The sequence below is a fragment of the Molossus molossus genome, unplaced genomic scaffold (genome assembly GCF_014108415.1).
Source record: "Molossus molossus isolate mMolMol1 unplaced genomic scaffold, mMolMol1.p scaffold_m16_p_4, whole genome shotgun sequence".
Classification (NCBI taxonomy): Eukaryota; Metazoa; Chordata; class Mammalia; order Chiroptera; family Molossidae; genus Molossus; species Molossus molossus.
The window spans coordinates 74,201,139-74,228,371 of record NW_023425377.1 but is presented as its reverse complement, the minus strand read 5'-3'; the positions used below and the strand labels follow the sequence as shown (position 1 = coordinate 74,228,371).

The window sequence follows — 27,233 nt, the reverse complement described above, 5'->3', positions numbered from 1 at the left end:
CCCTGGCCAGTTTGGCTCAGTGGTTAGAGCGTCGACCTGCAGTACGGAGAGACCCAGGTTCGGTTCCCGCTAAGGGCACGTACTTCGGTTGCAGTTTGTCCCCGGCCCTGGTTGGTCGTGCGGGTGGCAGCCACTAGATGTGTCCCTTCACGTCGATGTTTCTCTCTCTCCCTTCCTCTCTCTCCCTCCCAAAAAAAAAAGAAAAAAAAAGAAAAAAAAAAGAAAAAAGAAAAAGTAGCTGCACGAAAAGGGCAAAAATAATTAAAAAATAAATAACGATCTACCCTATCAAATATCAAAACATATTCTACTGGCAATGTCTTTCCAAGTGATCAGGCTAGATCCTGCAAGCAGCTATTCCTGTTGGGAATTTGTCCTACGGATACCCCTGAATGTGGATGAAACAATGTGCACACATGGTTACTCACTGCAGCAGTATCATGGACACAGAAAACAATTAGAAACAACTACATGGCCCTAGTTGGTTTGGCTCAGTGGTTGGAGCATTGGCCTGTGGACTGAAGGGTCGTGGGTTCGAGTCCCAGTCAAGGGCACGTACCTGGGTTGCAGGCTCGATACCAGGCCCCAGTCAGGGCAAGTACGGGAGGCAACAATCAATGTGTCTCTCTCAGGTGGATGTTTCTCCCCCTCCCTCCCTCCCACTATCTAAAAAATCAATGGAAAAATATCCTTGGGTGAGAATTAATAATAATAATAAAAAAAAGCCCTGGTTGGTTTGGCTCAGCGGTTAGAGCATCGGCCTGTGGTCCAGAGAGACCCAGGTTCGGTTCCCATTAAGAGCACATACCTCGGTTGCAGTTTGTCCCCGACCCTGATTGGGTCATGCAGGAGGCAGCCACTCAATGTGTCCCTTTCACATCGATATTTCTCTCTCTCTCCCTCCCACTCTATCTGAACAAAAAATGAAGAAAAAAAAAGTCCTCAGGTAAGGATAAAAAAAAAAAAGAAATAACTACATGAATCCCAGCAGGGACTATAATACAACCACAAATAGAACAAGAAAATACTGTATGCCTGGATATATGGGATCTTTAAGATTTATTACATAGGGAAAAAAAGAGCAAAGATACAGACTAGAGTTGAGCACAGTTGCACATGCTACTATTTCTGCAAAAGATAGGAAAGCATAATATGTGTACAGATTTCCTTGTATCTGGACTAAATGTCTCTGGAAGCAAAAACAGGAAATGAGATGACATTAGTTGCCTCCAGGGAGGTGACAGTGGTGGCTGATGGGCAGGAGGGAGACATTTCACTGCTTGTCAAAAAGATAAAAAAGGATAATTATAACAAATATTTAATTTTGAGCCCTGGCCGGTTTGGCTAAGCGGTTAAAGCATCACCTTGCGGACCAGAGAGTCCCGGGTTCGGTTCCCACTAAGGCACGTACCTTAGTTGCAGTTTGTCCCGGCTCCAGTTGGGGTCATGTGTGTGGCGACCACCCGATGTATCTCTCTCACGTTGATGTTTCTCTCTCTTCCTCCCTCTCCCTTCCCACTCTATCTTAGGATAAATGCAAAAATGTCCTCATATGAGGATGAAAAAAACAACAAATATTTAATTTGGAAGCTGTTATAAAAAGCAAATACCACTATGGAATTGTCCAATAAGGAGAGTTTCAATGCATAAGGTCTTGAAGTCCTAAGGGAAAGCAAATTATGTAACTGCTTTTCACAATGTGGCTGACACATAACCCATCTCAAGTATATCTATTAAGTAGAAACACTTTGGCAAACACCAGATTAACAATATCAAATGTTTATTAAGCAATTGTTTGCATATTTCTCAGGAAACCATTTGACATACACAGCCTCATAGCTTTTTACATCAGTCCTCCGAGGTGGCAAAAATGACCATCCCCAGTTCAGAGTTGAAAACAGAGGCCCAGATAGAGTCACTTGCCTGAGGTCATGCAGGGAGGAAAGGGTGAGAATGGCAGTCTTACCAATGTGGCATGTGGCCCCCAAATCCTTGGTTAGTATATATAACAAGTAATCATTGAGCGTCTCTGTGTTCCTGGCACTGGTCTACCTGCTTGCTAGTGATTTAGAGGTGAGCAAAGGTTGAAAAGTTGAATCTGACTTCTTCTGTAGTGAGTGTTTTGCTCTAGCTGCAGTCCCCAGAACAGGCACCTGCTGAAGAACCCAAAGACCACAGCCACCAGCAGAAGAAACAGGTGTTCATTATTAGCTAGTGGAGACTGTGGGCTCCAAGGATAGAAGCTGGAGAAAGGCATAAAGATTGGCTTCAAGCCCAGGCCGGTTTGGTTCAGTGGTCAGAGTGTTGGCCTGCGGTCCAGAGAGACCCAGGTTTGGTTCCCGCTAAGGGTGCGTACCTCGGTTGCGGTTTGTCCCAGGCCCTGGTTGGGTCGTGTGGGAGGCAGCCACTCGATGTGTCCCTTTCACATCGATGTCTCTCTGTCTCTCTCTCTTTCCCTCTCTCCCTCCCTCCCACTCTATCTGAGCAAAAAAATTGAAGAGTGTCCTCAGGTGAGGATAAAAAAAAAAAAAAAAAAGATTGGCTTCAAGCTCTGGCCAGCGTGGCCCTGTTGGTTGGGCAGCGTCCCGTGCACCAAAAGGTTGCTGGTTCAATTCCTGGTCAAGGGCACATACCCGGGTTGTGGGCTCAATCCCTGGTGGAGGGTGTGCAGGAGGCTGACCAATCAATGTTTCTCTGTCTAAAAATCAATAAACTATTCTTAAAAAAAAAAAGTTTGGATTCAAGGGACTGATTAGCTCCTTGTTTGTCCTGGATCCCTCCACAGACTGTGTCAGCTTCATGATTGTGGAAGATGCTATGGTTTGAATGTTTATGTCCCTTCAAAGTTCACATAATGAAATCCAAATGCCCGATGTGATGGTATTAGGAGGTGGGTCTTTGAGAGGTGCTTAGGTCCCTCATGAATGGGATTAGTGCCCTTATAAAAGAGGCTCCAGAAAGATCTTCGCCCCCTTCCAGGGCCTTCACCTGATGTAACCATGCTGGCATCTTGATCTTTGACTTCCCAGGCTCCAGAATTGTGAGAAATAAATTTCTGTTGTTTATAAACCCCTTGGTCTGTGGTATTCTGTTAAAAAAGCATGAATGGATGAAAATAAGGAAAGTCAGGTCACAGGCCTGGGGTCTCAGAGAGTAATGCGCAGGGAGTAAGTAAAGCCAACTTCCCCCTGGGGCAGAGGTGGGAGGCTCTCTCTGTGGGAACTACCTGCTCTGACTCCCAGAAGCAAAGCTGCTGGCAGGCCTCAGGAGACACTGAACACTGAGGGGGCCTGGCCCTGGTATTTCTGATGGACTGTTTTCAGGATGGGTATGAGGTTCTGGAAGGTTGGGCGAAATGAGGCCTCTGCCTCCCAGCAGTTCTTCATGAGGAGATAGATCTGGGAGAGGAAAAACGGGCTGTGGTTGTTGCTCTGTCCACAGTCTGATGGCAGGGACAGGGGAAGAGGGGGGTATCTCACCTCATAGGGACATTTCTCTGGCCGCGGCAGCCTCTCCCCTCGTTCCAACAGTTCAGTGAGCCTCAGTACTGTCATCTGCCCCTGTGTGAGGCCTATGAGCTCAATGAATTTCTACAGAAGAAACAAAACAAGTCTTCAACAGGCAGGGTTGCCTAGGTTGACACCAGGAGTTTGCAGTGGTACTATAGGGGTTCTAGTCCTGCCTCTACCACTTCTTAGCTACATAACTCTGGATTTAGGATCTCACTCCTTTAGGCTTCAGTTTTCCCATCTGTAAAATGGGGTAAAAACACCAACCACTTAAGGTGATTGTGACAGTTAGGTAAACTCATATTCGCACAGTAAGTCTGAATCAGGTGTTTGCTGTTATTAAGCCTTCCAGCAAGTTGTTTTTGCCTGGACAGGGATCTTTTTTCCCTCCAAAAAAGGCACTTTGATTGGCTTTGGGAATAAACACCTAACATTCTTTTGGCTCCTCCCCCAGCCCAGGCATGGCCAATAATTATGACCCTTGGGTACACAGTGTGATTGGCTCCCTGGAGGACACATGAGCCAAGCAATCAGGTAGTCCTGAAAATTAAGCTGGAAAGAGAAGAACCCTTTTCCCCCTCAGCTTGGGAGAATGGGTGCCTGGAGCGCAGGGTGGGGTGGGGGACTGTAGCCACAAGAGGGTCTGCCTGAGAGATGCTACCACAGAAAACAGCAGAGCTGAAGGATGGAGAAAATGGGATTCTTGATGACATGAGGGTCTAGATCAAGCCATGCCCCAATTTTTCCCTGGAGTTTGTAAACAGCGGAATAAGCTATTCCTATTTCAGTGGGGTTTCTGTCACAGTCAAAGCCCCTGGCATTGGACATGGACCATTTTACAGATCGGGATTGTGAGACTTAGGTAGATTAAGCACTTGCTAAACTGGGGAAGTTGGGAATTGAATGCATGTCTTTTTTTTTTTTCTAATCCTCACCTGAGGATATTTTTCCATTTATCTTCAGATAGAGTGGGAGGGATAGGACATCAATGTGAGAGAGACACCGATAGGTTCCCCTCTGCTCAACCCTGACTAGGTCTGGAGACCAAACTGCAACTGAGGTATATGCCCTTGACCGGAATCAAACCCATGGCTCTTTGGTCTGCAGGCCGACACCCCAACCACTGAGCCAAACCGGCTAGGGCGAATGCATGCCTTTTAACTCCTCTAGTATGGGGTGGTGGTGCGGGCCTGGCTCTCACCGATGGGGGGCTTTGGCTGGAATCACAGTAGGTCAGCAGTTCATACATGGTGACTCCAAAGGACCAGACATCAGATGCATAGTAGAACTTACACTCCTTCAGGCACTCAGGAGCATACCTGTGGGGACAGGGCAGTTAGGCCTTAGGCCAAACCAAGACGAAGTCCTTATCTGGAGCTTGGGAGCCCTCTGGCCCCAGTTAGGGTCCCATCCTCAAGGGGGTTCAGTTTCACAGAGACAAGTCCCTGTCATCTGAGACCCAAGCATCCACCTCCACCCTGTCTGCTCCAGATGACCCTGGCACCCCCCTCTGGCTGGGTCTCGCCTGGTCACCAGAACACAGGGCTGTCCCCATCCTCGCGCACGCGGTAGTACTCGTGGCCTTCGGGCACGGCCTTGGCTAAGCCAAAGTCCCCAATCTTGACCAGCCTGTCGTTGTCCAGCAGCACATTGCGGGCAGCCAGGTCTCGGTGGACGTAGTGCTGCGTGTGCAGATAGGCCATGCCCTGGGGGCGGGGAAGGGCGGGTCATGACCAATGGGGCAAGGTGGGACTTGAGGAGCTGTGACCAGGATGGCTGGGGGACAGTCAGGGCAGACTTGCAGGGTCCTGGAGCAGAAGTGGGCTGGATGGTGGATGGAGTCCAGTGGGACATCAGGGGCAGGGCCACAGAGGGGGCCCTGGACAGGGCACAGGCCAATTGGGAAGGACCGGGCTGCTGGGCATGGCTAAGTGAGCAGAGGGAGTTTTAAAAGTGGAAACTATGTGGTTGGGGACCCAGCCACTGGGGTTGTGGCCAGGTGATGGGCTAAAGGGACAAATATAGAGGAGAGCCGGCCAGGGGTGGAGCCTGGCAAGCAAAGGGATGGGACACTGAGGCCAGGCCAAAGAGAAAGGGGCAGTTCTGTGAGCAGAGGTGGGCCAGCCTACCTCACAGATCTGCTGGGCAAACAGAAGCAGCTGGGCCAGCCCTACGCAGTGCCGGGGCAGGTAGTCTCGGAGGCTGCCCAGGGGCACATATTCCATGACAAGCTGAACCGATTTCTCACCTAAAGGCAACAGAGGCAGGAGCTGGGCGCTGTCCAACCTGAGCCCTGCAGTTCCCCCACCCCAAGGTGAGGAGGAAAGGCCAAAACCTGCCCACACTAGGCCTAGTCCTAAGATAGAATGGATCCATCCTGAACCCCATACCCAATACAGGGAAGGAGCAGAGTGGGTGGGGTGGGGTGGGGTGGAAAGGAGGCAGCCCCGCTACACCTACAAACTGCATTCTCCAGCCAAGGTCTGAGAGGCTCTAATTGGCTAGGCCCTCATGGACCTGTCCTCCCTGCCTACCTTGGTCCTCACAGCAGCCCTTGTATTTGACAATGTGCTCGTGGTAGAGTGTGCGAAGGATGTCAATCTCCCGCCTCCAGCCAGTGCAGAGCTGAGGGCCACAGCCCGCCTTGAGAGCCTTCACAGCCACCATCTCGCCAGTACCTTCGTTGGTCGGGTCATAGTGGTACAGGCTGACCTTGCCGAAGTGACCCTGGCCAAGATGCAGGATGGTCAACACTCCATTGCCCCCCCACCCCACTTTTCCATGTAGGTCTCTTTCTAACAGCCAGACCCCTCCACCAGCCCTCCAGGTCCTCACCTCGCCCAGATCCCGGATCTTTTTCAAATAGCGCTTGTGGAAAACAGTGGGGTCTGACACCGACGAGGTTGGGTTCACATACAGAACTTCAACGAGATCTGGAAGAGCCATAGTGGGTGAAGCCCGACCTTGACCCACAGTACAGGGCAGGCTCACACTACGGGGCACAGAAAGTAAGTGACTACTTCCCCCAGCTTCCAACCCAGAGATCAGGAAACTTTGCAACAGCTGGAAAATTCCACTTCTAGTCCAAAATGCAGAGTTGGCTGCATCAAACTAACAGCTGGGATGTTCTGAGACTGAGTAAAGGGCACAAACTTTTCAGCAAGAGAGAAAACAAAACCAAAAAAATTGAGAGGGGTCTAATTTATCCAAAAAAGTTGTGGCTGTCCTCAAGCAAAACATTAAGAACTCTGGGCATTCCCCCACCCACTTAAGTGAATTAGAAGCCAGCCACTGTACAGAGGCCCTGGGTATACTTTGCCTGTGTTAACAGGCACCTAGCCCCTCCCCCTGTCCCAAGGTCCCAGGACTGGCTTGGGGCTCACTTTGGAGCTGAAGGTGAGTGAGGTCACGAAGGATGGTGCGGAAGGAGGGCCGCTGGGCTGGCTCATAGGTCAGGCACTGGCTGGTGAGTGTGGCTAGCTCTGGACATGAGGGTTCAGGCAGTTGGTGCTGCTTGTGGTAGAAGCACTCTTTCTGTGGGGAAGGGGACTTGAAGAGTCAGTAACCCCACCCTCCCAAGTCCCCTTATCCAAGAGGCAGAGTTAAACCCCCAGAGCAGCAGGGCTAGACCAGCCAGGTCCTTGTTCTGTCATCCCCATTTTACAGATGAGGCACTGAACCTCGGCAAAGGGAAACCAACTTGCCTGCCACCACAGAGCCAGGACTTGAACTCAAGTCCAGCAGATTCTGCTGTGTGGAGCATCTCACACTTGGCCTTTCCTGTCCTGGCTTCCAACCACCTCTGCTCCCAGGAAGCTCTGCAGACATAGCTCCCTGAATGCACCAAAGTCTCTGGGCCATTGCACAAGCTGTGCCTAGGCTGCCTACCCTTCCCTAGCCTGGGCTGCTGCAGTATTTTTTTTGTAAACATATATATTTTTTCTTTATTGATTTTAGAGAGAAGAAGGGAGAGGGAGAGATAGAAACACTGATGAGAGAGAACATCAACTAGCTGCCTACTGCATGCCCCCCACTGCGGATCTGGCCCAGAACCTGAGCGTGTGCCCTGACCTGGAATCGAACAGGCGACCTCTTGGTGCATGGGTTGATGCTCAACTACTGAGCCACATCAGCCTGGCTGCTGCAGGATTTTTGCACTTAGATTAAAACTTCCTGGCCTAGCATGTACAAGAATGAACTAATAAATGCATAAATAAACAGAACAACAAACAATGTGTCTCTATCTCTCTCTCTCTCTCTCTAAAAAAAAAAAAAATCTTCCTCTGGAAAGCCTTGCCTGATCCGTCAATTAGCTCAGGGGCATCCTCTGGGGCCCCTTCTCCCCTGTGCTTCAATCACTGCCCTGGTCACCGTACCTAAAACTGAAGCAGTCACTATTTGCTGTGTGCCACAATGACCTTTGAGGTCGGGACTAACCCTAACTGACAGATAACCTGATGGAACCTGAAAGAGATGAGGCAACATAAGTAAGGTCAGAGTGGGGCAGCTCTGGACCCTGACCTCTAGTGTCCTTGGGGGTACTGGCTCCTTTGTGGAAAGGGCCCAAGGGTCAACCCCACTGTACCTCAGAGAGGCTGCGGTCCTGTAGGGGGGCCTCCCCATCGAAGCAGATCTCCAGGAGGGTGGCACCAAAGCCCCACTTGTCAGCAGCAGTGCTTAGGCTATTGGCCCCGCCAGACAGGCACTCGGGGGCCATCCAGGGGATCCGCTCTACCCGCTCTGGGGGCCAGGGAGAGAGGTCACCAGGGTGAAAAGACTGGGGTAAGCCAGTCCCCATGCCCAGCCCTGTCCCAGTCCTCACCCTCCCTGGAGAGGGCACCCAGGCCCACACCGGGGTCACTCAGTTTGATGAAAGGGCTGGTGCCCTCCGCCAGCCCCGGACGTGCCAGCAGGATGTTCCGGCCACACACGTTACCATGAACCAGGCGCTTGTCCTCCTGGGGTAGGAAGGAGAGGGGGCATGGCCACTAGGATCCTATAGATCCTGTCCCCACCCATCCCACAGGGACAGCCTATGTGAAAAAGACAGTCATGAACATTATTGGGATCCCAATACATGTCACTGTGACTGAACACCACTGGGTACCCAGTGGGTCCTTCCTGTTCTCCCAGAGCTGGTGGTTAAGGCTCTTGGCCTGAGACAAAAGGCCAAAGGACTCCACTGCTATCCTCAAACCCATACCAGGCATACCCCTTCCCCAGGACCTTTGCACTGGTTGGTCCTTCCTGGGATGCTCCTGGGGAATCTTTCTCCAGCCCATCTTATTTAAAACTTCACCTCTTCCCCAACCTGTAGCAACTCCTTAACTGCACCTCTGCTCCTACCGCATGGTTCTTACTACTTTCTAACATATTATATAACATAATTATTACTTCCTGTTTAACTCTTCTAACTAAAAATGCTGGCTCCCCAAAGGAAAGTGAGTTCTGTCTGTTTTGTTCTTTGTGTGTTCCCAGGGCCTATGACAGAGCCTGGCACACAGGGGTACTCTGGAAACTGGAATGAGAGAACCAGGAGAGGCTGGGAATGAATAGCAAAAGGGAGTGACAGAGGTGGCCGAGGCCACGCCCCATAGGACACCAAGTGGAGGAGTTAGGTGTTCTTTCAGGGGAGAAGGGAGCCACATGGGTATGTAAGCAGAGAAGGTTTATGGAAAGACCTCCTAGGGCCAGTGTGGGTTGAAGGATGTGTTGAGACCTCCCCACCCAGTACTGAGGCTGCTCTGGCCCACCCTACTGACCCAGGCCCCACCCACAGGCTACACACCAGGTAGCTGAGGGCACTAGCCAGCTGTTGGGCCACTACCACCTTCCAGGCCACAGGTACACGGCCCCTCTCCCGTCTCAGCCACACGTCCAGGGGTCCATGCTCCACGTACTCTGTCACCATGATATCTGCAAAGGCCAGCTGCTGCAGGGGCCGTCCACCTGCCTCCACCCTCCAGGGTGCCAGGGGAAGAACATGGGGGCTGAAACTGTGGGTGGGGAAGCTGTTGGGCAGGGGTGTATATGGGGGCTTGGAATGACTGTGGGAGAGAATTAATGCAGGATGGAGCATCGGCTGAGATGCAGGGTGAGGCAGAGGTGAATGGTGTCATTTGTGTCCAGGGTGAGTCTGCAGTATAGTCAGCTGCCATGTCAGTGACAAAGGTGAGGATGGGCCTGGGGACCTGGAGGTGGGTGTAGATAAGTGGAGGTATAGAGCTTGAGATGAGGCATAAGTGATGCTAGGATCTCACAGGGTTGGAGTGCTCAGGGTGGAAGCTATGCAGGGTTAAAGTGAAGACTGGTATTAGGGGAAAGAAGGAGAGATGGACACATTGGGTTCAGGTTCTGGGATCATTCTGTACACAGGGGTAGGGGTGGGGCAGGGACTGAGGTCTGGGAGGATTGGGGTCACAGTCCTGATGGGGTCAGAGGGCAGATGGGGGTTGGGCTGTAGAGGCATCTGGGTGGTGGATAATGGTGGGATGCAGTCAGGGATCAGGGTGTAGTCGAGGGTTAGGGTACAGGTAATGGCTAAGGTGTAGTCAGAGGTTGAGGTGCAACAGGTTGGCATATAGTCGGGGTTTGGGATATTGGTGTCACAGATTGGGGTATAGTCACAGGTCAGGATATTGGTCAAGTGTCAGTGTGTAGTCAGGGATGGGGATGCAGGTCAAGGGTTAGGGTACAGCCCAGGGAATAGGTAGAAGTGGGGAGGGGTTGGCCTGTAATTGGTGGGGAGTGTGTGCTGGGGTTCACTCACTTTTAGAGCTGTGTACGCAGATACCGTGGACAAAGGTCAGGTGCACGTGGGATACCTGGCTCATGAGGCTGGCCGTCTCATAGAAGGCCTGTGAGAACAGGCCAGGTCAGGGGGCCGCATACCCTGCCCCCTCTCCCTGCCCCCTGGCTGCACTCACTCACCAGGGCAATGTCATGGTGACTGGGGTCTAATACCTTCAGCACCACTCGCAGCTTCTGCTCATGGGCCCCACCGGGCAAGGTGGGGCCCCCACCATCTGCCTTGTCCTCCTCAGGGCCTCCGCCCCCAACTCTCAAGAGGCCCTCATACACATTGGTCCTTGTGCCCTGGCCCAAGTGGGACAGCTGGGGGAACAAGGCAGGAATCATCTCCATGACAACAGCTGATGACTGCCCTCCCCATTCCTCCTGTGCCCCAAGGGGGCCCACACCCACACGAACCTGGGTGATGTCATCCTGGCTGACCCGGTAGAAGCAGAGCTGGTCAAGGTTGAGAGACCTGGTACTGGCCCGAGGCCCCCGCATGATGATGAGGTTGGAAATCTCTGGGGGTGGGAGCAAAGTCACTGAGGGCTGGCATGGAAGGAGCTGCCACCCCACCCGTTGGCCCCGTCATTATACCTCCTGGCTGCGGCAGGCAGCAGTGGCGCAGGGAAAAGCAGTTGTCACCGGCCTGCAGTGAGCAGCCCTGCAGGGCAGCCCGCAGCTCCCGCACATTGGGGAAGGACTGGTCCCAGTTCTGCAGCCTGAAGATCCCAGCATACAGCTCAATGGGGAACTTCCATGGGCGTAAACACTGCATGCCAGGTGCCTGGGGTGGGTGGCAGGATGAGGGCGGTGAGCAGGGGTCTAGGCAGGGAGTGCATACAACCCCAGCCCAGAACCCCTGCCCCAAGCCCACCTGGTCCCGCTGGGCCACTGTGAGAATGAGGCGGTTGAAGTGGCTGGTGCTCCAGTGGATGAGATAGAGGCCATCCTCTGGCTGCAGCTTGGCCAGCACAAACGGTTCCCTGTGGGGGACAAGGAGGCAGTGTCAGGGGGTACTGCTGGACCCCCACCTCACAACAAGAACACCTGCCCAGAGGCACACTCCCAGTTGAGACAAATGTCAGACACATCTGCTTATGAGGTGACACTGAATCTGGGACACATGCATGTGGAGGGCAGCTGAGCCAAGGTCTCTTACTCCTGTGGTGTTTGCATGGGCTCGCCCAGGAGCTTCCAAAACAACGGACAAAGCCCTGTGGTGTTTGCATGGTCTCCCCAGGAGCCTTTAGTCCCAAGGCCACTTGTTGAGCCTGTGTGCTGGCAGGGCCTATGCAGGAACATTCTGCCCAAGATCTCTTGTTCTTCCTGTGTACTGGCAAGGCCCACACAGGAGTGTCCCGAGCCTCGAGCAAGAATGTATGGACAATCTGGACCTTGAGCTCAGAGGCCAAGGGAAACATTTGGTGTTTGAGAACAATGAAGCTTTTGAACTCCTCCCCCCCTTGCAATGGCTATATAATAAACTGGCTGAGCTAGCTCAGAGTCAGTTTCTCCATCTGAGAGGAGTGTCCCACCTGGCCCCAGTTTTTCCCTCTAGAAAGTCTCTGTGTTTTTCTCAGTCTCCTGTCATCCCTCCTCAGGTCTGGTTCGACTAGGCGTGCAGGTTGCGGCAAAGTGACACCTGAACAGAGACGTGAGTATCGGGGAACTTGAAGCTCGAAATGAGGAGATGCCGATCCATGAAGTGTGCGCATGTTAAGAAGCAAAAGCAAGGTAGGGGAGCAGAACTGATTGATTGCCAGGTGTGAAACATGGGAAATTCCATGTCTCAAGAAAGATATATATATATGTATATGCTATGATTAAGGCTCGAGGATTCCCAGTAAAGAAATATCAACTCCGGGAGTTTTTAGAATATATAAATGAAACTTGCCCCTGGTTTCGTGATGAAGGGACAATCAACTTGGAAACCTGGGAGAAGGTAGGGGAATGTCTGCGATGCAGAGATATAGCCAAAGGCCCAAACAAGGTTCCGGCATGAACATTTATCTTTGGTTTCTAATTAGACATTGTTACCTTGATCCTGTGCAGGAGGCCAATAAGGTGGGGAAGCAACGTGCAGTAAAAGACTTGACAAAAGCCGGGAAAGGCTATGCATCCTTAAAGACGCCCCCATCATCTGCCGCTACAGCTGTGAGAGAGATTAATCCCCCTGATGAGACTTTATCCCCAGAGCATAAGAGAGCTTCTGAACTCATCTGAGTCATCTGGAATCTCACCGGTGAGTACTGTTTTCTGTTCAGTCTGATAGGCACCTTTCAATGGCAAGGGAAAAGGCTAGACGCAGTATTACTTCCCTGGCCAGGCTCCCTAGAGAGATGTCACAGGGAACTTCAGTTTCGGGAACTTCAGTTTCTGTTACATCTGTGTTTTTTTCTGTTTGTTTAATGGCCCTCCTGATTGTCTGTTGTCTGGTTGACTTTCCTTTGTTGTCATAGGCCAAAGTCAATCTGATATAAAAACTCCATTGCAGTGCCTATTGGATCAAAGCTCGAACAAAAAGCTACAAAGTCCTGCCCTGGCCGGTTTGGCTCAGCAGTTAGAGTGTCGGCCGGCAGTCCAGAGAGACCTGAGTTCAGTTCCGGCTAAGGGCATGTACACCTCGGTTGCAGTTTGGCCCCGGCCCTGGTTGGGATTGTGTGGGAGGCAGCCACTCAATGTGTTCCTTTCACATCGATGTTTCTCTCTGTCTCTCTCTCTCTCTCTGTCTCTCTCTCTCCCTCCCTCCCACTCTATCTGAACAAAAATGGAAAAGTGTACTCGGATGAGGATTAAAAAAAAAAAAAAAAAGCTATAATGTCCCGGTAAGCTCAGGGACCTTACAGACTCTATGTGAACTCTAATGGCCTACCTACCTTCGGGTTAATTGACCACCCGAAGGTAGTTTCAATTTGCAATGGGCTTTTATGGTCCGTCAGAAAACATACAGGAGCCCTGGACACCCAGATCAAATGCCATATATTGATATTTGGATTGACATAACTACAGCCAAACCCAATTATATTAAAAAATGTCAGTGTCCAGATTCAAAAGGAAGGAAAAACAGTTTTATTAACAATGCCTCAGTCTGCCCTAAGGAACGGTAACTCCTCCTAGCCTCCAAGGAAATTGTATCCCATCCTTCAGGACCCCCCCCCACCCAGGATATACTAAAATGTTAATTAACCTGAGTTTGCCCACTTTGGGTTCTTATTACAGAAAAGCTAGAGGATGGATTTGGATCTGTTAATGATCTACTGATTTGAAAAATGTCTACTGAAAATATGAATATATTTGCCAGTCTGAGTAATGTTAATTACTTGTACTTGTCACAGAAAAAAAAAGAAAAATCAACATTTCTAAGAGTTAAAAGTTCAGATTAAGTTAGAAAGAAATTATATGGTTTTGGTGAAAGAAGATATAAAGTATATATATAAAATATATTTATGGAGAAATATATATTATATATATATTTTAAAAATTTATTCTAAAACTGGTTATTTCTGGATGGATAAAAAGGTTTATGAGCCCTGGCTGGTTTGGCTCAGCAGTTAGAGTCGGCCTGTGGTCCAGAGAGACCCGGGTTTGGTTCCCATTAAGGGAATGTACCTCGGTTGCGGTTTGTCCCCGGCCATGGTTGGGTTGTGCGGAGGGTAGCCACTCGATGTGTCCCTTTCACGTTGATGTTTCTCTCTCTCTCTCTCTCTCTCTCTTCCTCTCTCTCCCTCCTACTCTATCTGAATATCTGAACAAAAAATGGAAAAATGTCCTTGGGTGAGGATTAAAAAAAAAAGGTTTATGAAAGTTAAAAGATTTGTTAAGAGAAATCTTAGAAGGAAATCATAAATAAGATAAATAATAAATAATTCAGGGGCCAGCATATCAGTGGTTAAACAGCTTGCCTGTGAGAATGCTATCAAAGGAACTGCAGGGAGAGATAGGATTCGGTTCCACAGACAGAATCTATTGGGCGCAACTAATCGCCCAAAATGTCCCAGAAATAAAGCTCAATTTGAATAAAAAGAAATTTAAAGTTATTTTAGATACAGGAGCAGATGTTTCTATGGCTGATTTACAAGGAGCAAGATAGGTTTTTAGGCCCCAACAAAGTGCACAGTTTATCAAATGGGAAGATTCTGAAGGCAACACTGGGTTTTTTTAAGCCCTATGTTCTAGATCATTTGCCTGTTAATCTATGGGGACGGGACATTATGGAAAAGACAGGAATACTATTAATGAGCCCTAATTCTGTAGTTACTGCGCAAATGCTTGGACAAGGATACAATCCAGAAAAGGGGCTAAGGAAATACCTGCAAGGGAGAATTTCTCCTGTTCCTGCCTCCACTCAGAAAGGCAGGCAAGGTTTGGGATTTCAAGGGCCTTCGCCTTTTCCTTAGGGGCCTTGGTCGTCTCTCCAGCCCAAAAGACTGCTGCCAAAATTACCTGGCTATCAGATAAGGCAGTATGGGTTTATTAATGGCCCCTAGCAGGAGAGAAGTTGCAAGCAGCGCAATCATTAGTACAGAAACAATCGGAAGCAGGTCATATCAAGCCAACTAACAGCCCTTGGAATACTCCCATTTTTGTTGTAAAGAAGAAAGCAGGAAAATGGAGATTACTACAGGATTTAAGAGCTATTAACCAAACTATAAAAATCCTGGGCCCACTACAGCCTGGGCTGCCATCACCTACAACAGTTCCTCTAGAATTTGAATTAATTATCTTGGATTTAAAGAACTGTTTTTTCACTATACCTTTGCATCCTGAGGATTGTAAAATATTTGCATTTAGTGTACCTACTGTGAATTTCAAGAGCAGTGTCCCACCTGGCCCCAGCTTTTCCTTCTAGAATGTCTCTGTGTCTTTCTTAGTCTGTTTTTCTCTGTCTCCCGTCACCCCTCCTCAGGTCTGGTTCAACTAGCTGTGCAGGTAGCAGCACATGCACAGCGATAACACTGTCATACATGAAATTCACAACAGAGACATAGGCACAAGAACAGGCACACTTGTGTGTAACAAATGTCAGACACCATCACTGACACAGTGACACACACAGAGATAGGAAACAGCTGTCAAATGCTGATGGGCACACACCCAGACATACACTCACAGGGTGACACACAATGAAAAGTCTGTCCCACAGCTGATCATAGACACAGCTGCTTACACAGTATAACAAGGCAGTGGAGGGGCATCAACATCCCAGACTCAGAGGTGACAACCATCACGAACACAAGACACTACAAGGTGACACAGCTACACAACCCAGATGCCTACATATGTGTTGGTGCACATGCTGCTACAGACTGAATGTCTGTGTCCGCCTGAAAGTCCTATGTTGAAGCCATAACCCCCAATGTGATGGTATTGGGAGGTGAGGCCTTTGGAAAGTGATTAAGTCATGATGGTGGAGCTCTCATGAATGGGACTAATGCCTTATAAAATAGACCCCATGACCTGGCCGGTTTGGCTCAGCGGTTAGAGTGTTAGCTTGAGGTCCAGAGAGACCCGGGTTTGGTTCCTGCTAAGGGCACGTATCTTGGTTACAGTTTGCCCCTGGCCCTGGTTGGGTTGTGCGGGTGGCAGCCACTCGATGTGTCCCTTTCATGTCGATGTTTCTCTCTCTCTCCCTCCCACTCTGTCTGAACAGAAAATGGAAAAATGTCCTTGAGTGAGGATAAAAAAAAAAAGACCCCAGCCCTGGCCGGTCTGGCTCAGTGGTTAGAGTGTTGGCCCGCAGAGCAAAGGGTCACAGGTCTGATTCCAGGTCAAGGGCACCTACCTGAGTTGCAGGTTAGATCCCTGGCCCTGGCTGGGGTCATGTGGGAGACAACCAATTGATGTGTCTCTCTCACATCTCTCTCTCTCTCTCTCTCTCTCTCTCCTTTCTCTTCTCTCTCTCTCTCCCTGCCTCCTTCCCTTTCACTCTATCTAAAGAAAAAAAAAAATCAATGGAAAAATGTCCTCAGGTGAGGTTTAACAAAAATGGACTCCAAAGAGCTCCAATGCTTCTTCCACCATTTGAGGATACAGCAAGAAGACAGATGTCTTGAAACAGGAAGTGGGCCCTCACCAGACATCAGATTTTTTTTTGTTAGGTCACATATTATTTTATTTACTTTAGGTCACATTTAGACATTGGATTTGCTGGTACCTTGAACTTGGACTACTGGCCTTCAGAACTGTGAGAAATAAATGTCTGTTCTTTGTAAGCCAGCTAGTCTATGGCATTCTGTTACAGCAACCCAAACAGACTAAGACACACACTTACATGGCCCACAGACTCTGTTTGAGTGGCACATATCTATCTAGCTGTGACAGGGCACAGCCACAGCTCTCATGAGGTAAAACAGCCACTTCAATCCTCCTCTGGTATACAGACTAGGCTCAGAGGGGTCAGACCTCTCAGAAATGCCAGGGGCAAGCCCCTGTATTACAGGTAGGACAAAGGACATCCAGGCACAGGGCCAATGACTAGGTAAGCTGACAGTCACAAACCATGACCTGGCAGCATCCAGATCAGCCACACAGGCAAATGATTACCACATAAGCACTGACACCTCATATTGTCTACCCCACAAGTCCAAACAGAATTGCTCAGTGACCCACAATTACCAGGACAACACACACCTGCTGGGGTGTAACACCGACACACATTTCTCAATGGCCACTGACATTTGTACAACACGCCCCCCCAAATCACCTATCGCATCACATGTGAAAACAGGTGATGACAATTTGTATGCAGTCACTGGAGCAGAGACACTGCCGCACACCAAATGGGCTGTTAAAATATCCAGACACACACAGCAACGGTCCCAAACCCAGGCACTCTCATCATGACATGCCACCCAACCCATTATACCCTCTCCATCTATAATCTCTGGTGCCACACTTGCATGCATGCATACAAATGCACACTCACATGCATGCACACACACAGACAAGCACACATGTGGGTGTACTTCTACATAAGCACACACGGGTTAACACACATGTACACAGGCACTCACACAAACACATATGGATAGGAATGCATGCACACAGTGGTATGAGTGAATAAACGCATAATGCATGCTCACAGTTACACACTAGACAAATGCTTGCACACACATGCTCACACACACACAAATGCATGCACATACACAGCTGCACACAGAGACACAAATATACACAAACATGCACACTCACCTCATTTGAGCCCCACAGTCCCCTGAGCTCAGGGTCTAGTTTACAGCTACCACCACCACAGCCCATGCCGCCCAGCCTCCCTTCTGGGCACTCACAGCAGGGGTCCGTGGACACCGTCCTGGATACTCATGACCAGCCGTGGAGGAGCCACCTCGTGGCACAGGTAGTGGTTCGAGTCGGCCGTCAGGCGGAAATAGCCATCCACCAGTGACACCAAGGACAGAGTGATGGCCCGGGAAGGCAGGGTCAGCTCCTATAGGCCACGGGGATGTCAGGCAGGCATTACAGTCTGGGGGTGCCCCCCCAGCCCGGCTCTCAGCTCAGCACCCAGCCTTGGGCCCCACCAGGCACTTGTCCTGACAGTGAATGCTGACGTGGTGTTCTCTCAGCACCACGTGGGTGATGTCCTGGAAGTCACAGAAGTAGGTCCATGGTGCCTCTCTAGGCCTGTCCACAGGCTGGCCGCCCAATGGTTGGGTCTTGGCTTTCTTCCCAGATAAGCCAGCATGAGGATTCCTGCTGCTGCCACCATCACAACCTCTCGGACCCTGGAAACCCAGCACATGCCGAGGCTGATTTGAGCAAGGCTGTGCCTATTTAGTTCCCCGCACATTCCCCATGGGAATAGGCTGAAGCTGGAGGGACCAGAACATCTCGAGAATCCCCTCTTGAGTCATGGTGTCACAGGTAGGACAGAGGACCCACCCCCAAGAGATATACATGCCAGAAGCCGGAACCTCAGGGAGGGCAGAGAGGAGAATCCTAGTTCTTTCATCCCCCAAGTCCAAAGGGGTTCCCAGAGGTGCAGACCCCAGAAACCAGGTCCCCAAGGGGCAGGCAGAGGATACTCCCCAAGGAACAGACCCCAGGAAACAGGACACACTCCAGAGCCATGTAGGGAAAGGGGTCACCATGGCCCCCCTCAGAGACCAAGACCATGGTTAAACAGGAGCCCCTGCGTAACTCTTCCTGGACCCTCAGATGGAAGAGGCACCCTGCTCACCTCTGTCTGTACTGGCCGCCACTGGATACCACCAGTGCCAGACACCAGCACCTCGTGAGTCGGGGGTTCAACTGCAGACTTCGACTTGAGGTCCTGAGGGGCCTGTCCACTGTCCTGGATATAGCAGGGCTTCCCCTCGGCCAGGGCTAGCAGCTCTAGGTGGCACACAGGCACACGTTCTGTGCCGAAGCGGGGTGCCAGCCGCTCAAGTGTGGCCAGGTACTTGACCATAATGACCTGCTGGGAAAGGCAGCCAGGCTGGAAGGCCGGCAGGAACCTGCGGAAGATGACCTGCAGGCGTAGCTGTGTGAACACGTTGTATTGCTGGATCTGTTGCCGGAAGGAGCGTGGGATACAATCCTTAAAGCTGGGGAGATGACCAGGAGGGGCTGGTTAGGGGCCTGGGTTGCAGGCCTGGCTGGGTGACATAGGGCAAATGACTTACCTTCTCTGGACCTCAGCTGCCTTGTCTAAAAAACAGGCAGGCTGTCATGAGGTGGAAAGAGAGAATATGATAAAGGGCCAGCACAGGGAGGCTGGGTGGTTGTCAGGGACAGAGGCACAGAACTCAGAAGGTGACTATGGGGCTGAAATCCAAGTTCTTAGACAACTTCCTTAAGCTCTAAAGGGGTCTGTCTGCTCATCTGGAAAATGAGTGCAAACAATGCCCACCTGTAGAGCTAATGACAGAATAATGACTGTCAGTGTCAGCTGTTGTTATTACTGAAGTCGCTATTGTATTTATCATTAATATATGATCATCAATAAAAGGCACAACTCTGGGGGCCCCTCTGCTCTTCACAAAGCCCTCCCCCATGTCCCCATCTTCCCATTGCCTGCCCTGTACCCAACTACTAGTATAGCCTCCCTAGATTACAGGTGTCCAAGCCAGAGTTTCCATGTCCCAAGCCTTCTCTCTCACCCCTTAAACAGAAGGATCCTAAAGCTTGAGATTCTAGCTGCCTTCTGCCCCTACATCCAAGCCTTCCAGGGCTCCCTACTGCCCTGAAGGAAAAGGCCCCCTGACTAGTGCTTTGCCAATTCTTGCACCTGAGCAATCATATTCCCAATTCACTTCCCCTGGAAATAGGCTGTAGCCATCTTCTACTTCTGGGCCTTTGTATATGCTGTTCCCTTTGCCAACACAGTCCACATCTGGATAAAGCCAACTCAGCCTTCATGTCTTAGCAGAAATATCAATCACCTCACCTGGGAAGTGTTTTCTGATCTCCAGGATGGAGAGGCTGCCTCCTCTGTGCCTACCAGTACCTGGGCTCATTTGTTGTCATAGCCCTAGTCCTCTAGAGTGATGATAACATGACAGGAACTAGAAAATATGTGCTTTAAGAACTGCTGGTCCTGAAAGATCCAGCTTTCCTGCTGCCTCCTCCAGGCAGTGTGCCCTAATTGCCCCTGCCCTTGGCAATGGAGGTGAACACAGCTAACTCCTTCCTTCCCTTGAATTCTAGGGAGTTCTCCAAGCTTACCCTGCTCTAGCCACACTTCCTCCAATATATCAAGCATAGTCCAGCCTCAGGATCTTTGCACTGGTTGTTCCTTCTGTATAGAATCTTCTCCTCCCAGATATCTACATGGCTTCCTCCTTCAAATCTTTGAACATACTATCATCTGCTCAGTGAGGAATTTTCTGACTACCCAATTTTAAATTATACACCCCTCACTCCCTGACATTCCTCTTATTTCTCTTTTCCTTCCTAATTTTACCCCATTGCACTTTATCACCATCTACAACACTATACATTTTACTTCTGTATTTTGTTTTTATTGCCTGTCTTCCTCACCAAATATGAGAGCCAAGAGGGCAGGGATGTGTGTGTGTGTGTGTGTGTGTGTGTGTTAATCTTCACCTGAGGATATTTTTTTCCATTGACTTTTAGAGAGTGGAAGGTAGAGAGGGAAGTGGGAAGAGAAAGAGAGAAAGATCAATGTGAGAGAGAGACACTTGATTGGCTGCCTCCTGCATGCACCCCAACCGGGGCAGGGATCAAACCTGCAACCCAGGTCATTGCCCTTGACTGGGAATTGAACCTGTGACCCTTTGGTGCACAGGTCAATGCTCAAACCACTGAGCAACACCAGTCAGGGCAAGGGCTGGAATTTTTGTCTGATTTGATCACGGCTGTGTCCTCAATAACCAGAATTAGTGCCAGCATACAGTAGGTGCTCAATAAATGTTTGTTGAACAAATAAAGGCATGGCAGTATGCAAGGTCTGCCTTGCCCCCAGATGCCATCCACATACACAGTGTTTCTGCCCCATTCCCAGGCACCTGATCTTCTTGGCCACCTTCTCCAGGGGAACACCACGGCAGAGAGCAATGTGGCTGAGGTGCAGAAAGGCCATGCCCAGGCTCTCGTTCTTAAACTGGTGGATCTCTTCCTCACTTGAAAGCTCCCACAGCGATGCCACGTCATTCACAAACTCATGCTTGCCCTGGGGACGGGGAAATCAGGCTGAAAGGGAGGCCTGAGAACTTGTGTATTCCCCAGCTTCTGGCCACTTTGGGAGGGGAGGGAAGGACTCCCTATTTTCTGGAAAAGCCAAATATACAGCACAGTATGCCTCCTATGCCAATGCCTGTGGCAGACATCACTAATCGATCACAGCACCCTTTCCCATGTAAGCGTAAGAGTCTCAGAACCCTTTGGTTCAGGTAGAAAAAGGATCCCAGATGGTATGAGTTGAAACCTATTAGCTATAATTGGGGAAAGAAGTGGAGGCCCCTCAGACCCCCTGAAATAATCCCACCTCCCAGACCTGCTCATACCTGTTCAAAGAGGTACTCAAAAGAGGCTGGATCAAGGAGTTGCACCCCTTGCTCTGCCTGTTCTGATGAAGCCTCAGCCCCTGGGGGCCCACAGCGGTATACAGTTGGCTCCTGTGAATTCATACCATGCCAGTTCCGGAAATAAAACCTACAGGAAGGGTGAGGGCTCAGCTGGGGCTGAGCACGGATTCACACCTACAGGAAGGTGGGATTCAGGGGAGAGAAGAGACAGAACAAAAGGGGACAAGCCTTCCCACAGGCCTTCACCCACCTTATGCGGAAGTACAGCGTCAAGTTTGTGTCTCTGGAGACCTCCAGAATGTGGTTTGGGGGTAGCCAGACCTGAGCCTGAGCATCAAAGAGGGCAAAGAGATTGAGGCAGGGTGGAGTGATGCCTGGAAAGGGGAGAAACAACATCTGGAGTCAGCATCTGCTGCCATCACCCTGTGGGCCCCTAGTCCTGCTGTCTCCCTTCATAAGCCTTCCCTGGGCCTCCCACTGCTGACAGAGAACAATACAATATGTTGACCATTCTGTGGCTTCACAGTGAACTATATTTTCCAGCCTCCCACTCTATCTGATAATAGAAAAAATGTCCTCGGGTGAGGATTAAAAAATAAATAAATAATAAAAATATGTTTTTATTAACTTCACAGAGAGGAAGGGAGAGGGAGAGAGAGACAGAAACATCAATGAGAAACACTGATCGGCTGCCTCCTTCATGTCCCCTACTGAGGATTGAGCCTGAAACCCAGGCATGTGCCCTGACCAGGAATCAAACTGGTAACCTCTTGGTGCATGGGATGATGCTCAACCAACTAAGCCACACTGGCTGGGCTCTGCCATTTTTTTTTTTTTAATATTTTACTGATTTTTATTATTTTTTTAATGTTTTGTTAATCCTCACTCAAGAATATTTTTCCATTGATTTTTCAGATGGAGTGGAAGTGAGGGAGAAAGGGAGGGAGAAAGGGAGGGAAGGAGAAAGAAAAACATCAACATGAGAGAGAAACACTGATTGGCTGCCTTCTGCACGACTCCAACTGGGGCTGGGGATTGAACCTGCAACCCAGGTACATGCCCTTGACCAGGAATTGAACCCACAACCTTCAGTCCTCCCGCCAAAGCTCTTATCACTGAGCTAAATCTACCAGGGCAGAATGTCTTACTGATTTTTAGAGAGAAAGGAAAGGAAAAGAAGAGATATATAGAAACATCAGTGAGAGAGAAACATTGATCGGCTGCCTCCTGCATGTACCCTACTAGGGATGAAGCCTACAACCCAGGCCTGTGCCCTGACCAGGAATCGAACCAGTGACCTCTCAACCATTGAGCCATACTGGCCGGGTTTTGCCCAGTTCTTTAAGCCAGGACTTGGTTCTTGACCTCAACTCCTCCTACCTTTTCCACTTCAGATTGGTACAAGTTCTGCTCTTTCTACATCCTCCACCTCTCTGGGATCCACCTACTTCCTCCAAAATCCAAAGCCCAGGCCTAGTCCATCCTCTAAACTTGCTGTCATTCCCCACACTGGCCACCCCAGGCATTTTTTGAAATACACATCACTTAAATTTTTTTATCTAAAATAGTCCTTTCAGATAATTTATAATCACCTAAGTACTAGCTACCAGATAAAGAAATAAAACTTGCAAAATACAATGGAAGCCCCTGCCTACATCCACCTCTTTTCTCCTCCCACAAAGAGATAACCATACTCCTGAAACAGAGTTTATCATTTTCATATCCTCTGTGATCTAGTCTTGACTGTTATAAACTCAAAATGTGGTACTGTACCATAGGAATTCTGCAGTTTGCTTTTTAATGCTACATGATATGTGTAACGTTGGTTAAAGTCTCTTTTCGTGGCTAGATAGTATTCCAGTGTCCAACCATACTGCTATTTATTTGTGCATTCTTCTGCAGAGGGATTTTAAGATGGTCTCCCATTTTTCACTAAGATAAATGAGGCAGCTCTGAACATTCTCATATCCGTCTCCTACAGTGAATATCTAGGAGTAGAGCTGTGTGGCCTCAGAGAATGTACATTTCAACCGTGTTAGATGATGCCACATTGCTTTTCGTCACTGCAACCAAGTGTACTGCCTCCTGCAGAAGGAGAATGTCTCCCTGTGAGGCATCTTCTTAAAGAGCCAATCTGAATGTTTCATACTCTGGCTTAAATCTTCCATAGCTCCCTATTGCCCCCTGAGAAAGTCCAACCCCTCATCACAGAATAATCATGACCTGAACCCTTACAGTTATGTTCTGGTTTCAGTTCCTACTTCCCCTTCCAAGTTCTTGAAACTGACACTCTAGCTACTCTTACTTTTGCTTCCTCAAACAGATCAGGCTCTCTGGCCCCCCTGCACAAGCTATTCCCTCTGACAGACATGTTTTACATAACTCAGCACATCTGTCTGAGTTCTTTTAAGAATCATTGATTGAAAAGTAAAAGATGTTGTGAAAATCCACCAGAAAGTCTCCACCCAGTTATGAAAGAGGGAGTTTGAGAGGACTTCCTGGAGGAAGGAACCTGTAAGCAAAGTCCCCTTGGAGAGACCTACTCCTCTGGCAGAAGAAAGTACACTTTTGAGCACATCTACTGCAGGCTCTTCCAGCCATTCCCTGGTTACTCACTGCTCTCAAGAAACAGTCTAAACTCTCAATTCCTCCCTCTGATGTTTAAGGTACTGTAAGATCTGGCCCTGACTGACCTCTCCCCCATCATCTCCCACCTAGAGATCACCTCTGCCCTGGCCTCCCTGCTCCCACCCTCATCCACCAATCTGTTCCCCCTATAGCAACTAGAGAGCACCTGTCAACACCTGAGTTCAGTCATGTCCCTCCTTTGCTCACCGTCCCACCTCACTTGGAGTAGAATCCAAAGTCCTCCCTGAGGCCCACAAGGCCCTGCAGGACCTGCACTGTCACCTCCTTTCCCTCACCTACTCCTGTCTCCTCTCACTCAACAGCTCCTCAACAGCTACAGCTGGCAAGTTCCCTTTTCAAGGCCTTTGCACTTGTTATTCCCTCTGCCTGGTACACATCTTCCCCCAGATATCCCCATGGCTCCCTCTCTTATCTCCTTAAGTTTTAAATTTTCTCCCATCATCTATCTCTGTCCTCCTACACAGCTTTCTTACTTATTACACTTTCCCTATGAGAAGAATATCAGTGCTACAAAGGCAGTGATTTGGGGCTGGCACACAGTAGGTGCTCACTCAGTGTCTGCTGAATGAATGGGCACACAGATGGATGGATGGGGTTCTGCTGTTGCCAGCACCTCCACCCCTGCCATGGGACTCACCGACTTTGTGTGCGATGTGAATGCAGACCTCCTCTGCGGTCAGTGTGGCCTCGCTGAAAGTGACCCAGGGCTCCCTGCCGCCAGGGCCAGCCCAGTGCAGGAGCACTTTCAAGCCTCCTGTCATAGCTGTGAGCTGAGCTTCATCCCCATCGGGCTCGCTGCCCCTGGCGGTGGCCCCGCAATGGCACAGAGGCATGCTCTTGACAACTGTTTTGGCTGGGAAGGGATAGCCTGTTAGTCCCCAGGCCTTAGCCTGGAGGTTCCTGTTAGCACCACAACCTGCTGCCCATTTAGACTGAGGCCTGAGGGGAATATTTTGAACTCCCCTTGCTGTGTGACCTCAGGTACCCAATTCCCCTCCCTGAGCCTCAGTTTCCACAAGTTTGATGAAGTTGGGGTATGCATCCCCACCTTCTAGACCTGTCATGAACAATAACAACGTCCAACTTCTTTACTGGACAAACTGGCACCAATACAAAATAACCAGGCAGGCAGGTGTGGTCAAACAAACCTGGGGGGTGAATCTGGGTGTTCCCTGTGTCAACTCAAGCAAGTCATTTAGCCATGCTGGGCCTCAGTTTACCCATCTGGAGAATGGAGATGCTAAGAGTGTTGCCATCAAAAGGTGGTTGTGCCGGTTCAACACAATTCTGCATATTCACATAGATATGTTTAGCACAGACCTTGATATAGGCCTGAAAAAATAAAAAATATGACAAAAACATGAGTAAAATCATTATTACTGGTTTCATCCTCATGATCGCTTTTTCTCTTTCAGGGCAAGATTCCTTCCTCCCACATAAATTCCCATGAGCCACCCCAGGCCTTTCTGACCCCCAAGCCTAGGAGGGGTTTAGTTCAGCTCTCTCCTGTCAAACCAGCTCCCAGACTTTTTGAAGTCCAGGCCCAGGGCCCAGGCCTTCTGAAGTCTGCAGTATCTCCAGGGAGGGGCTGTCAGCGATTCCACCGTTACTGACTTAGGACAAACAGTGATGGGAAGAGGAGAATGTTGTAATAGCATAATGACAGATTCCTCAGGAATCAGCCTGTCTCCTCACCTGGAAAATGGGCATGTTAAGTTCTCTTCCTCAAAGGACTGTGGGAAGCATTCAATGAGATGAGGTAGGGGAAAGGCGCGGCACAGGGCCTGGCATGCTGTAGGCCCTGGATAAATGTTCGCTATTATTGTCTATTAACGTTTACGTTAAAATCATGGGGATAGGGCTTTTGGGGTGCCCATCCTTCCTCGTCCCTTTTGGGCCAGGACCCAGCTTTGAAGACGGGGTCGGGGTGAGGTCTGCACTCAGGAAGCCTGCACCCCACACACCCAAACCTCCAAACCCCGCTGGCAGGGGCAGGAACTGTGATGTGCACCCACCGAACATCGACCAGTCAGCAGGCAGCGGGTGCTTCTCTCCACCTCCAGCCAAGCGCGGCCAGTTCCGCGCCTCCCGCCGGCCTCATCATTCCTGACGACCTCCGGGGGCACCCGTTCGGTGCCCTCCTCCACACTCACCCTTTCCGGGGTACTCTGGCTCGAACCTGAGACCCGGTCCAGCCACGGAAGGCAGCCGCTGCCTTATCGCCGCCGAGATGCCGCCTCCTATTGGCCACTTGAAAAGGGCACTCTCATTGGCTGCCGCCCTTTTTGTAACACGTAACTATTGCTCCTTTCGTTCAATGGAGGCACTTCTATTGGCCCCTGGTTCGCTTTTCGTTCAACCGTGATTGGCTTGGTCGGCTCTCGGCTGTGCCGCAGCGTCAGCGACAGGCTGAGACGAGGTGGAAGACGCGGAGGGAGTGGTCTGCACAAGTGGGCGGCCCAATCCAGTCTGAGCAAACACTCCTAGTCATCCCACCACCCTTGACATCTGAGTTCTTCGTGCCCCCACTTTGTATTTGTAAACCCTTGGCCTCTCTTTAGCAAGAATTCTCAGTTCAGTGCCAGAGGCTTTCTACCTCTGATGTCTCCTCTTAGTCATTTTCCGTTTATAGACAACAGCCCTTCCCACGGCTCACAATCCCCAGCTATCTTTGCTGTATTCAGAATTGAGCCAGATCTCTCAGCCCTGTTAGAAACTCCTATTGCAAAAGACCTGAATAAAGTCTTTCTTGCTTCCAAGTGTCAGAATATTTTCCCGTGTTTTGTTCAGATAGAGTTAGGAGGGAGAGAGAGAGAGAGAAACATCGACGTGAAAGGGACACATCGAGTGGTTGCCACCTGCACGACCCAACCAGGGCCGGGGACAAACTGTAACCAAGGTATGTGCCCTTAGCGGAACTGAATCCGGGTCTCTCTGGACCGCAGGCCGACGCTCTAACCGCTGAGCCAAACCGGCCAGGGCTATCTTTTTTCCTTTAATAGAGGTCGAGTAACCTTTTCAGGTCACAGCACAAAAGGGCAGAGCCAGGTTTATTTCTGGAGTTGGAGCCATAAATGCTGTGGCCAAGGGCATATGGCTGCTCCTCTGAGTCTGAGAAAATATGAGGAAAGACAGATTCTTGCTCACAAGGCAGCTATGGAGATTCAGTGTGAAGTAGTAGAGAGACAGCCTGGTACCTGGAGGGCCCCGAGTGTTGGGAACCTGGGGGCAGGGGAATTCATCCTGACAGGGGATATGCAGATAGGGGGGAAATGAG

At 49.9% G+C, this 27,233-nt stretch overlaps 1 protein-coding gene across 3 annotated transcripts; it reads right to left on the bottom strand.

Annotated features, from left to right (window-relative positions):
- Positions 1-2,542: 2,542 nt before the first annotated feature.
- Positions 2,543-26,168, bottom strand: TYK2 (tyrosine kinase 2). Of its 3 annotated transcripts, none has more exons than XM_036240247.1 (26): positions 25,972-26,168; positions 25,105-25,288; positions 24,594-24,809; positions 21,558-21,681; positions 21,287-21,434; positions 20,789-20,952; positions 18,499-18,865; positions 17,840-18,043; positions 17,591-17,748; positions 11,179-11,287; positions 10,899-11,088; positions 10,719-10,822; positions 10,440-10,622; positions 10,279-10,366; positions 9,298-9,458; positions 8,332-8,467; positions 8,095-8,249; positions 6,893-7,043; positions 6,345-6,442; positions 6,044-6,236; positions 5,639-5,757; positions 5,043-5,215; positions 4,711-4,828; positions 3,480-3,590; positions 3,227-3,398; positions 2,543-3,088 (listed from the first exon to the last, which is right to left on the bottom strand). In XM_036240247.1, exons 3-25 carry the CDS (start codon positions 24,787-24,789, stop codon positions 3,264-3,266), a joined length of 3,585 nt encoding a protein of 1,194 aa, XP_036096140.1. In that variant the 5' UTR covers positions 24,790-24,809; positions 25,105-25,288; positions 25,972-26,168; the 3' UTR covers positions 2,543-3,088; positions 3,227-3,263. The 3 variants fall into 3 exon arrangements, with proteins under 3 accessions (XP_036096140.1, XP_036096141.1, XP_036096142.1); XM_036240248.1 differs by having other exon boundaries at positions 9,298-9,425; XM_036240249.1 differs by lacking the exons at positions 2,543-3,088; positions 3,227-3,398; positions 3,480-3,590; positions 5,043-5,215 and having other exon boundaries at positions 4,716-4,828.
- Positions 26,169-27,233: the final 1,065 nt, after the last annotated feature.